Source organism: Alligator sinensis, unplaced genomic scaffold, assembly GCF_000455745.1.
Source record: "Alligator sinensis unplaced genomic scaffold, ASM45574v1 scaffold301_2, whole genome shotgun sequence".
NCBI classification, from domain to species: domain Eukaryota; kingdom Metazoa; phylum Chordata; order Crocodylia; family Alligatoridae; genus Alligator; species Alligator sinensis.
In genome coordinates, this window is record NW_005841874.1 from 3,344,803 (window position 1) to 3,357,461 (window position 12,659).

The 12,659-nt window shown below is 39.6% G+C and overlaps 1 protein-coding gene across 4 annotated transcripts in view; it reads right to left on the reverse strand.

Moving 5' to 3' along the window:
- The window catches only part of FXR1 (FMR1 autosomal homolog 1), a 44,041-nt gene that overhangs the window by 25,199 nt on the left and 6,183 nt on the right, over positions 1-12,659 (reverse strand). For all 4 annotated transcript variants that reach the window (XM_025195981.1, XM_014527842.2, XM_014527843.2 and 1 more), the window contains exons 2-3: positions 12,257-12,350; positions 378-449 (exon numbers count right to left, since the gene is read on the reverse strand). In XM_025195981.1, coding sequence (XP_025051766.1) covers positions 378-449; positions 12,257-12,350 — 166 coding nt within the window. The remainder of the gene's footprint in view (positions 1-377; positions 450-12,256; positions 12,351-12,659) is intronic.

The window sequence follows — 12,659 nt, forward strand, 5'->3', positions numbered from 1 at the left end:
CGCTCCAATGGCTTTTTGGTGCGCCGGGGGGGGGGGGGGGCCCACAGGGATACAGTGTCCAGTGCTGCATAGCCAGTGGGGTGGGAAGAGAAAAGTTAGTCTAAGACAGCCCTGGCTGATCTCAAATTCTTAGGCCCAGCCCCCTAAACCCCCCTAAGACAGGGTTTAGGGTTTTGTGCTGTTTTTGCAAGCAGCTCATTGCAGGTTGGATCTCCACCAGCCTGTGGAGAGCTGTTTGCAAAAGGGGAAACCTGCATTTTTCTCCTCTAAAGGGGAAAATCTGTGTTTTCCACAAGAAATGGAACACCTGGATCCCTGCTGATCTTACACGTCTACTGCAGATCCCATAGTAGCACAGGGGTCTTAAGAGGTCCTACCTCGCCTTTCATCATTCGAACTTTTGCTAGCCACCAGCCACATGGTTCTTGCTCGTTTGCTCGTGAGAAAACCTGAAAGAAAATAATGAAGATAGAATTTATATAAAGCACAAATGCACATGATTCAATAACTCAGAGAGTTGAACCAGCAAAAAAGAGCAAAAAACACATTTCATTAGCAACCTATTAGCATTTACCAAGACAGAAGTGACCAGTAGCATATTACAACTTTAAAAGTTTTTTCCCTCCCAGTGTGTAATGACAATTACTGGTAGTTGCACATTTCTCCTCTTATGTAGATGAAGGAAGCAAATTCCCTTCGCATGTTACTTGCCTACATGGGATACAGCTTCCAAAGGGGTTTAAAACACAAGCATGACAATTCACTGAAAGGTACCTAATGGCATTGAATTCTTACTATTTCATGATAAATTTAAACACTTGCAGTGAATGTAAATTTCACAAAAACAAAAGAATTCACAATGGAGATTATCACTTTGTTCTCAGTTTACCAACTATTCTAAGGGGTAGCAATGAATTTAAGCCAATAAGTGATCATATGCCCTGGTACTACAACACTTAGTTAACAAGTGGGTGACAGATTAGATAACATTTGCAACTTTGAATCTTTGCTTCACTTTTCTAAAATTAACCTAGGTCTTTTACACTTTTTAACTGTGGGCCTAGCATGTGAAAGGTGCCCGGTTCAAAACTGTGTGGGTATATTAAGTAAAATAAAGCCATCAGAAAGACATTTATAACTAGACCGAATAAGAGAGTACAAAATACATCACTAAAAAAATCTTGCACTGGCTAGGAGACTGACTAGACCAGTGTTGCTCAAGCTTTTGGCCCTGTGGCTCAAATAAGTGAGGTGGGTCCAGTCCACAGGCCAGAATGAACCAACCCCATGTGCCAGAATCAGACCCTGGGCCCTGGCACCACCCCCTCATACCCCAGCATGCTGGAATTGGGCCCCAGGGGCTTGGCGCTGCCCCTCCTGCCCCAGGATTGGTCCCCAGGAGCCTGGCACTGGCTGCTCAAGCCCCAGCATGCCAACATTGAGTCCCAATGACCTAGCACTGCCCTCATTTGGCCCTGCATGCTGGGACTGGGTCCCAATCCAGGGTGCAGGGCCTGGGGCTCCCCACAGGTCTGGAAAGGTGGGAGTGGTACCACCAAGGGTCATCGGGGGGGGGGGGGTGAGCAGCAAATTGGGGAGACCTCCCTGGGCCCCATGGACAGCGCTATATAGGCCCCACCACAGACACCGGCTCTGTGCTCCGGCCGCTTGCCGCCCCCCTCCCCGCTGCCGCTTGCCACCTGGCACTGACACCTCTCTCCTGCTGCCAAATTTCCAGACCTATAGGGAGACCTGCAGGCTGGATCTGGCTAGAGATTAAGCAATCCTGGACTAGACCAAGAGAGTCCTTTCTACTTGTAACTTTATATGCCTAGGTTATGGCATTTCTTGGATTACATATCTAACAAATCTAATATCAAATCTTTATTCCTAGGAGGCACTTAACTAAAAAGAAAGAAGAAATTAAATTAAATGAAACATGCTCCCGACCCTGTAAAACATAAAGCATTCATTAACAGTAAGAATTTTCCAAGGCTGAAAAGACAAACACTGCCTTTCTGTCAAGTGTCAAAAACCAGTTCATTAGTCATCTCCAGAAATTTTTATCAATTAAAAAAGCCTTAAAGAAATGTGTTTTTTTAATTCTATGTCTATTTACAACAAAACTCCACTAATAAAACTGTATTTAAACAAGCAGTTTCACAGTGGATGTAGTGGTAGCCACATCATCTCGAAGTCAAATGTAGTTATTTAAAAAAAAAACAAAAAAACCCAGTTCATTTACTACCTTTTCTAATCATCAAGTGCTTTTCCAGAATTAAAAGACCTGCATATTCCTGACCCATCTCTTTCTCCCTGATCCTGCAATGATGTCAGAAGGCTGACTTGTGACATAATATTAATTCCCATGACAACCAAATTATAAACACAGAATTATTTTACTTCAAGTAAAATAGATGGAAAAGGAGGGTGGCAATAGAGAATTCAAGTCAGGATAACGAGAAATAACTGCAAAGTGTCCAGAGAAAGTTGACCAAGTATGCTGAATTTTAGCACACATTCCCTTCCTCTAAGTTAAACGCTTTGCAAACATTCTTTTTAAAATGACCTTAACTCATCTGTTCACAGCTGGAAGGAACAGGGTCTAACCTTACATAGCTGAGGTTTCCTGTGAGCCAACTATAAAGGTGGGCCCCCAAGAAAAAAAAACTGGAAAAAAGGGATGCCGGTTGTTTTCTACTATGGGAAAAACAGTGGAAGACAGCACTTACTAGGTCTTTTTAAATATGAGGTTGAGCTCTTAAGAACTCAGAAGGCAAACACAATTAATATCCAGGAAGTGTCACAATAGGATAGTGAACTGCCTCTTCTTCAGCTGTCAGTACATCATTCTTTACGGCCCTTCGCAGATGTTAAAACAACTGTGCAACTGGTATCTGAGGAATTTTATGCCCCATCCCCAAATCATGCATCATGCCAACCAGACAGAGCCAAACCAGCACCCAGGGCCACCCTTAGCACCATCTCTGCTGGGGTAGGAGGCAGCCGTGTCCTGGACCCTATTTTCTTGATTTACTATATTCTCTCAGTCATATTAGAATGTGGCTAGTTATATATGTGACTGCCATATTTAGGCAATCCACTGTAATTAATACTGTGTAGTCTTATAACCTCTTTTGGGCAAGGAAATAAAAATACTTTAAAGTATACTTTAACATTTGTTGAATTATTGTTTAACGTTACCAGTAAGCAATAAAGACAAGTAAATTTTAGCAAAGAAAGTTAAGGAAGTTATCAGAAAATAATATGGTACATTGGAGACAGAAAAGTATATACAACTTGCTTTTCCAAGACTAGTGGGCTAACTAATAGTCTTCACAGCTTCTCTGAAAGGTTGTGTGTGTACATACACTGTAGTACAGATTATTACTCAGGTGTATCTAACACCCTAGCCTATTTTGTATGTTATTTATTATTCCATAAGTATGCTAAAAGAACACAAAGGCCTTGAAAAGACTAAGGTTGCATATACACATTCAAATGATCAAGGAGAATTCTCTAAGGTCATCTAGCTGGTAGAAAAACTGACCCAGAGATGCCTGAACAGCCATTTAAATGCTGAGCCCTTGAAGAGCAGATTGGTCTCAGTGTTGGTGCTGCACAGCCAGGAGGCCCCTGTGTATACATCTCACTGTACTCTACAGGCTCCCTCAGTCTGCCTGGAGACAGAATGGCAGCAGTACACAGGGCAGCCCTCACTGGCTGACCTAGATTTCCCAGAGTCAGCCTGTCTCCCTGAAGCACAGTATGGGATTGTGAAGGGAATACGTTCTGCTCCCTGCTTGGCTGGAGCAGCAGAGTCCAGCAAGTGACATACTGTCTCCTAAGGGGAGAGACAGGGAGCAAGTCACCCTGGGATGCTGGTGGATTGAGCTCTGGCTTCTCAGAAGAGGTGTACCCACATTCTTTGTCCCAAGAAAAAAACTCTCCCAGGAGTGATTTAACTGTTTGTTCCCAGAATCTCTCTCTTGAAGTGGTCATTTTGCTCTGGGACAAAAAACCTGAACATCTGTACTCTTGTGATGTCTCCTGGGAGAACAGCTACTCTCCCAGGAGAAACTGAATGTCTGTATGTGGCCTAAAATGTGCATTTTACACACTTAAGTAATTTTTCCTTTATTTCTTTTTTGCTTATGCCCTCATTGTTTAGATTTCAAGGAAGACTCAAATTTTCCTTCTATCCTTAATGAAGAAATGGTTTAATCTGAACACAATTCAAAACTATTGACAGCAAAGAAACACAGTTTAACGAGGGCAAGATCAAGAGGGCAGGAGCAAGACTTAAGCTTGGGAACCCCAGATATATTTACACTGGCTAAAACAAACATTTATTTTTTTTAAACTTTATTTTTCACAGAAATAAAAATGTTGTAAAAGCTCTTAGAAAAGTTCTCCATTGTTTCAACTCTCTCAGTTGCCTTAACATAAAAGCTGAGGTTTTGTTTTAGGTACTAAAGTTGTACTATGTTACCTATTCCTTTATCATTAAAATGACACAATCTCTTCCCCACATTTAGTGTGAAAGCAGTCTTACTAGTACAAAGTGCACTTATTCCGGTGTGTTTTAGTCCATTAGGAAAATATATGCACTGTAACAAAACCTATATGTAGGCTAGGTATGATATAAATATTAAATTATACACTAGCTGAGGATTAAAATGATTTTAAGTGGCTTAAACTGAAAATCAGCAAACACTACAATATTAACAACTTTAGATATAGAAGTATTCAATCTTTCACATATTTCTTCCAAATATCCAACTGGCAAACTGAAGGGAAGTTATTTAGAACCCTGAACATAGTTCTTTCCCCCCTGATATCTCTAATCTCTGTTTAGCAAGTTTTTTGGTTTTGCTTCAGTTTTAATGTCACTAGAGCCAAGAAGCCATATAAATACTTAGTTCCATTTATAAACCAGCAAAATCTATTTTACTAACTGTGCAGAAGATGAAGCTTACATGTTTTAGTGTGTCAGAGATGTCAGATGGCACTTCCTGGAACTAAGGAACATAAATGCCAGGGCAGCAGCAGTATCAGTTACACTACTCTAGCAATAAGCTTTCTCCATGACATGAAGTTAATACCGCTGCCTGTCTATACCCGATTGCTCCTGCCAGCAGAAGTTCTGGCAGCAGCCAGCCTTTAGAGCACATACCCATTTTCACACAGCAACGCCATAGCTACACTGCAGCAGCTGTGCTGCCAGAAGACCCAGTGCACCCTGCGAAGGCATAAGCCACTGAGGGACTGCTACAGCCAGTAAAAACACAAGACTGCCTAGAGACACCTTTTGCCAGCCACCAGTGACAGAAGCCTTCCTCCAGTTAACAAATGCAGTGTAAGTGCTGTCAGAAAAAAAAGTTCCCATTGTGTTAATTCAGGATGCACTCAAAGTTTTGCTGGCAGAACTCGAGCTTTGCCAACTAAAAACTGTAATGCAGATTGGGTATAAATATCTATGGTGCCACTGAAGGTGCCACACCGTACCAACTGAAGTATTCTTATTGATGATTACCTCTTACCCTCACATTACGCTAGCTTGACACACTACGCTCATTTCCCACAGGCCCCTGCACCTTTCAAATCATTCCTGTTTCTGCTGGGCTTGACCAAATGAAAGATTCTTTATCCCACCATCAACTGTCCTAGGGTTTGTTTCCAAGATGCAAAAATATCCCAAACCTTACTAATTTAAACTAAACAATCCAGAGTCTGCCTTATCTTCTGCCTGACTAAACTAACACTGTTACCTCCTCCTTTCTAAATTAAAGAGAATCAAAACGTCGTAACTGGTATAAGGTGTCTAAGATGTATCATGATTCAAAATAGAATGCCATATTGCTTCGTTTTATCCCTTCGGTTTCCTACCTACTTCCTGAAAAAAGCGTAGCTGTATTTACTGCAATGAAAGTCAGTAGGGCAGTCATATCATTGGGGTTTGTCAACGTTTTGCCCCCTGAAAATTAAAGTGCAAATAGCCTGATCTTTTTGTAGAGTAAGTGCCACCCTGCCCTACCTTCTGCCAGACCTCTGGTAAATATGGCTAACCACCTTTCTATTTGCATTTTAAGCAAATACATAATTCTGGCTCCATGGGGAATTCTAACTTAAGTCTAAGTCCTCTCGTGGAAATATTGAATCTCTTCAAAACATTTGCAGATAATAAAATAAGATTTAAACGGTAAATATTAATCCACCATAGAATGTTTTTATGCTATCATCACTTGCTTTAATAAGTAAAGGTAATCAGTCTAATATTCCAATGTTTTATAGCCACACAGAAGTAGGGTGATCATCTGTCCCACTTTTCCCAGGACAGTCCTAGATTTTGGAGGCTGATACCAGGCATGGGCACACATTAAATTCAGCATCCTGGGCATGGGACACAGTCCAGCAGGGAAGGGAACTGGCATGGTGTCCCAGGAAGGTGGCCTGGCAGATACTGTGGCTGCCCTGCCTGCCTGTTGCATCACGCTGCTCTGCCTCCACCTCTCCCTGTAGCACACCGCTGAATTGGGAGGGAGGTAGGAAGGAGGCAATGTCCTGGATGTCTCGTATTTCCAACCGGGACAGATGGTCACCCTATATAAACGATATGCTGTAATGCAAAGTCTATGAATCATACGAATCATACAAATCACGTGCACAAGAAAATTGTTTGCCTTTCTGTTGGGAAAAGGTAAGGTAAGAAATCAAATGTACAAAACTTCAAAATTTAAATTTTCAGTGCTCTGCTTCAACTCTGCTGTAACAGCACATTACATCCCAAGTATAATTTCTATTGCTACCACATTTTAAAAAAAACCACAAACATAAGGGTCTTATTTTTATTTTTCTACAGATATATTTTTACACACAACATGTGGTTTGTGTCATGTTATATTACAAAGTCAGTATCTTATTTACTCAATTCCAAGACAGGGTTTTTTCTCCTTTCATCATGGGGAAAACAAAGCTGCATTTTAGAAACAAGTATCAGAAATACTCCAGCTGGGAGCAGTGAGAAACAGCTGTGCACAAAGTCCGGCTGAACCAGACAGCAGGAAAAGTGCACAAGTTCCTCCTTTCAGGGTCTTCTCCCTGCACAGCTCCTCTCCCGCACTGGCAGAAAACAGACACTGGAAGGAAGAATCTGTGTGCTACTGCTGCAGTCTCCAGCTGAGCCAGACTCCTGCACAGCTGCTTCCCACAGCTCCCAGATGGAGCAGTCCTAGTCCCAGCTGACACAGGGGTGGGTAGAGCCTCGCAGCCACTCCTACCCACCCTCCAGGGTGCAACTGTGGCAGCACACTAGGGCGGACTGATTTAAATCAAGTTGATTTAAATAGCTGATTTAAAACTAGCACACTGAAGGCCTGACTTAAATCATTCCATAGATTTTTTTTGTTCTCTAAAGTTATATTTTCATTGGTTGATATAACAATTAAAGAAACTAAGCACAGCTTTTACAGTATATTTGATACCTACGCAAACTAGTTTATATATAGCTTAACATATTTGGATGGTTAGAAATCCTACATTTAGAGTACATTATAAAATGGTGAAATATATATTTTTTTATTCGCTATTTCACTAAATGATTAACTTTTTGCTCAGGTTTGTATCAAGCTGCATTAAGATGGCAACTTGAATTTAATTACACACACAAAACCTAGACTTCAACTTTATAACACTTTGATGTTTTGGATACAGAAACTTTTTGTAAACTAAAATGATGCACATTCACAACTAATTTATTAAATGTTAGCATTAAATGTTATTAGTCATATGAATAATAATAGTGAATTAAACTCATTATTTCAGGCCACGCTGGGAAAATTATTCTAAAATACCTAGATGTAAGTCATTTGTGCTCAAGTTCTTACTTGCCTACTTCTCTGTAAAGTGAGACAGACTTTTTTTTTTTTTTTTAATCTAGGCTGGTTTGAAAAAAAGTTTTAATTCCTTTCTTTCTAGGTTTCAGAACTCACATTTCATCCTCTGCCCTCATTTTTTTATTCAGACAGGAAAAGAAAAACAAGCTTTCCCGCTTTTTTGCCACCCAATTGATCTCGGCTTCAAATGAACTGGTCCAAATGAAGAAAATTTTCTTTCTGCACCTGCAAAAGAGGCTACTGCTGGTAAGTGCTGGTTTACTCCAACAAATTCTGGTTCCAGGTGCTTTGCTATCAACTTCCACCAGCTCAATGGCGTCACTTTCTTTAAAACATCCTCAGCAAATATGTAGTGCTTGAATGATTCACCTCTAGCCCTGAAAATGTATTATGGTTGGCATGACTGATAGGTCATTAGTAGATGCCCATATAGCAGCACTTTCCTCTTTGACAGTTAAGCATCTGGTACTTTGTATTAAAAGTATAAAGCAAGAAAATGAGGTGGACTAGGAACTTGATCCATCTGCTTCTTTACTGCCTGACATTTAACTTTGCTGTTGGGTATTTCTTGCTTTCATGTTTCTTGAAGTTCTTTCCACATCCCAACAGCATCCACAACAGAGCAACCATCTTTCTGTAGTTTGTCCAAGGCTATGGAAATACGTTTTAGTGTATTCGGTTTATCTTTTACGTTTTTCTTTAGTCCCATGTTGACTACTTTATCTGTGATATTACAATCAAGTTTGTCACAATTTTCTTCACAGATGGTCGTTGGATTAGGCAAGTTCTTAATCAATAGCTCAGAGCAGTCAACCACTGAATTCCAGTGCACACTTGGGGGGGAGAATTAGCTTGGATTCCCAGCGCTCTTCAGTGAAGCTGAAGCAAACGGGTTGTTACAGAAGTATTTTGTAATTGCAACATTTTCCATAACTCCGGAGGTACTTAAACCTTCGGCTAAAAAATTAATGAAATGAGCACTGCACCCATATGTTCTAAGTTTCAGGCGTGCTTCATTATCTTCTAAATTCTCTCTCATCCGTTACATTTGCAGTATTGTCTGCGACAAGGCTATGCATGTGTCACTTGGATTTTTGCTTAGTTTGTTATAGCTTTTCCTGCTGCTACTTTTAAATATTCTGTAGTGTGTGTATTTCTTGAGGAAGCAATTGTTTCTGTGAGATAAACAATCCGTTCCAACACCTGCGATGACTTAGCTGATCCTTTGCATCAAGTAATATAGATCCAGAATCCCTTGCAGGGTCAAGCCCCCATCTGCATTTTAAATATTGTGCCATATTTCTAAAGCTTGACAGCAAAAGTTAGATGTTTTCACTCCTCATTCTTATATAGAAGAAAGATCAGCATTTAACTCCAGAGATATTAGTACAGATTCATTTACTCAACATATTATTTTATTTACATTATTTTAATAGGCTGTACTAAAATTTGTATCTTAATATAGAATAGACTAAATCCAAATTTCGTTTTAAGATAGTTTTTTTATTCTTTGATTTAAATTACAATTGCTTCCCACTTTAAACTCTCATTTAAAATTTAAAAATCTGGTGTTTTGATTTTTTTTAAATCATTGATTTTTAACCACCCTGCAGCACACAGGCTCCACCTTCCAGCTTGCTGCCAGCCAGCAGGGGAAACCTGGGAGGGAAGAGGGTAGCTGGGCAGGGAAGGAGAAACCTGTGCATCATCCCCACTGTCCCCAGCCTAGCCAGGGTCCCTGCACGGGGTAGAAGCAAGTCAGGCGCAGCTCTGGGGCTTTGCCTGTGCGCAGATCACCCGAGGAAAGGAGTGGAAAGGGGGAATAGGCCAGGGGTTAGGCTGCCTGCCTCCCTGCGCCACCCCCGGCCCCCAGCTTTTGGCCCCCAATGCTGCTTTCCTGTTGCAGCAGTGGGTAGGAAAAATATAAGACAACCCCCCAATAATTATAGAATATTATAACGAATGTATAATTTTCCACATCTAATTATTTGGAGGGGGGGTAGTCTTTAATTCCAAGGCACCTTGAATTCTGGTAAATATGGTATTTATCTAGCAATAATGCTTTTTTGTTAATATGAGCTGTAATTCTGCATATGGAGTCCCAAAGCTTATGCAGATATATCCAAATATGTACATCTCATTACATCAGAGTACCAGTTATACAAGTTTAATACAAAGATAACTAAAAAAAAAAATGGAACCTGGTTTGGTCAAACAAAATCACTTTTCTCTAATAAATGTTTATATATTTATAAAAATCAGAGAACAAAGCAAAAATTACTATAAGTTTATGACTTGAAAAATAATATGATAAAAGATAACTTGAATTTGCAATAGTTTTATACTCTTCTAGGACATCTTGCTTCAACACCATGATTTTGCGAAGCCAAAGAAATATACAAGTTCTTTAATCCAGAAGCTTTCAAAGCAGGATACCCGAGAGCCTACTTATACGTAAAAATATTTACAAAAATACCTTCACAAAAACAAACGTGTCAAATGTAAAGGGACAGAATATGAACAGAAGTTTTTTAAGAATGGTAAGACCTGCATTAAAACAAGTATTAACCTCATTCTTGTATTACAGAAACAAAATCTCTCTACAAACAGGCCAGGAATCCTGAAGGGAAAAGCCTGGGAAATGACATACATAAATATAAATATTTCCTTCTGTATTAAAAACAGCTAGAAATTACTCTGTCTTCCAAATTTCACAAGTGTGAACACAATACCATTCAGAATACATTAAGTACAGCATTTCAGTATATTTCTGGATGTTCTTTTAAGACAACAATTAACAAACCACTTTGAACTCCCAAAAGGTACTACCATCAGCTAATTCAGTAAACAAGTTTTATGCGTGTTTGACTACTTTTAAAGGTTTAACTTCAAAATTACTGAAACAAATTTCTTTAAATTTGGCTTTATTCTTGCAAATTTTCTATTAGCCAAATGCAATATTTCTAATTCAAACTTAAAGAAAAAGTTTACTTCAGCCTTGTAATTCAAAGCATAGCTCAGGTGCCTTTGTTCCAAATTCCAAAAAGCAAAAAATCACATCCTGGATTATATGAAATCTGGAAAATGTTATCTCCAAAATAATTTCTGCAAGATTACAATAAAAATGCAGTGTTAAAATGAAAGCTGGAATTTCACTACATATTAAAGGCTACAATCATATTAAGCACTGAAGTAATGATTTAAAGCTTTAAAAACTTCTATACACTTTGACTCGCATACCAACTAAAAAGTATTAACCCCACTTTACAGCTGAGGAAACAGGAGTTACGAGAAAAAAAAAAAAGAGATGTGTAGTAGCCAAGATCAGAAATCACCCGCTCAGTACAGATTTTTAATTTTTCCCCCACCAAAATAGAATTGACAAAGTTTAAGTTTCAGGTTAAATAAAACATTTCACTAAAATGGTTATGATAAAATGTCGATGGTTTTGATGACCGTATTCTTTTCGGAAGACAGAACGTAGGAGAATTTTTTTTTTCCCCAGGGTCGTGACCGACTGTGACAAAGCAAGTCCTCCTGGCAGCACGGCATGCCTAGAAAATGTGGCATCAGGAGGAACTTCCCAGCGTGGCAGACCACTCTTGCAATGCCACACTTCTTGGATACCCTGTTTCTAGAAGGACTTCTCCGTGTCACACAAGGTTAGGCTCCAGATCTTTGCAAAGGGGGCAGCAAGCAAGACTGTTAATTCTTTACAGTGAACAGTTCTTTATATAAGCCCCTTTAAACAAAGTGCTGTTTCCACATCCCAGCCCTATCAAGATACTACCAGCAGCTCAGGGTTAACACAACACTCTGGCCCCTTCAGTTTGCAGAGCAGAGAAAAACAGCTGCCACTTGGCAGCTGCCTGGCATGCACCGTCTCCAGGAGAGCTCATTTTCAAGCAAAGAAAAGCTTTCCTGCTTAAAAAACACCCCAATTTTGAGGGAGGGATTTTTGTGGGAAAGGTATACATGTGTGAGAAAATATGGTATTTTTGACTGACAATACATTCAGTTCCCCCCCCACCTTTTTTTTTTTTTTTATAGAAACACTTGACAAAAATTTGCATGAAAGTGAAAAATTGGGGGTATTTTTCAAAATATTTAGAGAAAATGAAATATATTTTCATTAAATTCATAACCCCTATTTTCCAATGTCAATTTTCAATATTCTGGATCATTCTGCTTTTCAAAAACGCAGATTACTTACATATATTAGATGTACACTGTTTTAAGACTTCAGATCTTATAATTACTGTTAACAGATCTTCAGATTACTATTGACAGTATCTTGTCTGAACAGTCACACCCACAAAGAGAGTGTACAAGCAAGGTAGGAAATATCAGGATAAACTCACCTCCACTTCATCTCCTTCACCTATTTCTTTCTTGATATCAGGGGGAGGTGGTAATCTGACTTCATTAAAAGGAACCTGGCGCTCTGGTTGCCAACTAAAAATGGAACAGATATTTGCAATGATCATTTCAAGAATTAATCTGGGTCTGGCAAACACTGAAAGTATGAAGTGACAGTTCATTCTTAAGAAATGTTAAGCAGACACTGTTCCCTCTCTCATGGTACTCCTTGCATCGCAGTTGTACCTAGACACCCCAGCCATGGGCCAGAACCCCACTGTGCCAAGCACTGTACCAGCACAGAACAAAAAGATGGTTCCTGATCCAGCAAACTTGCAGACTAAGAACTTAAATTTCTAAAAACATTAGAAATAAACTACTGTTTAAACTGAGGAAACTCAACCT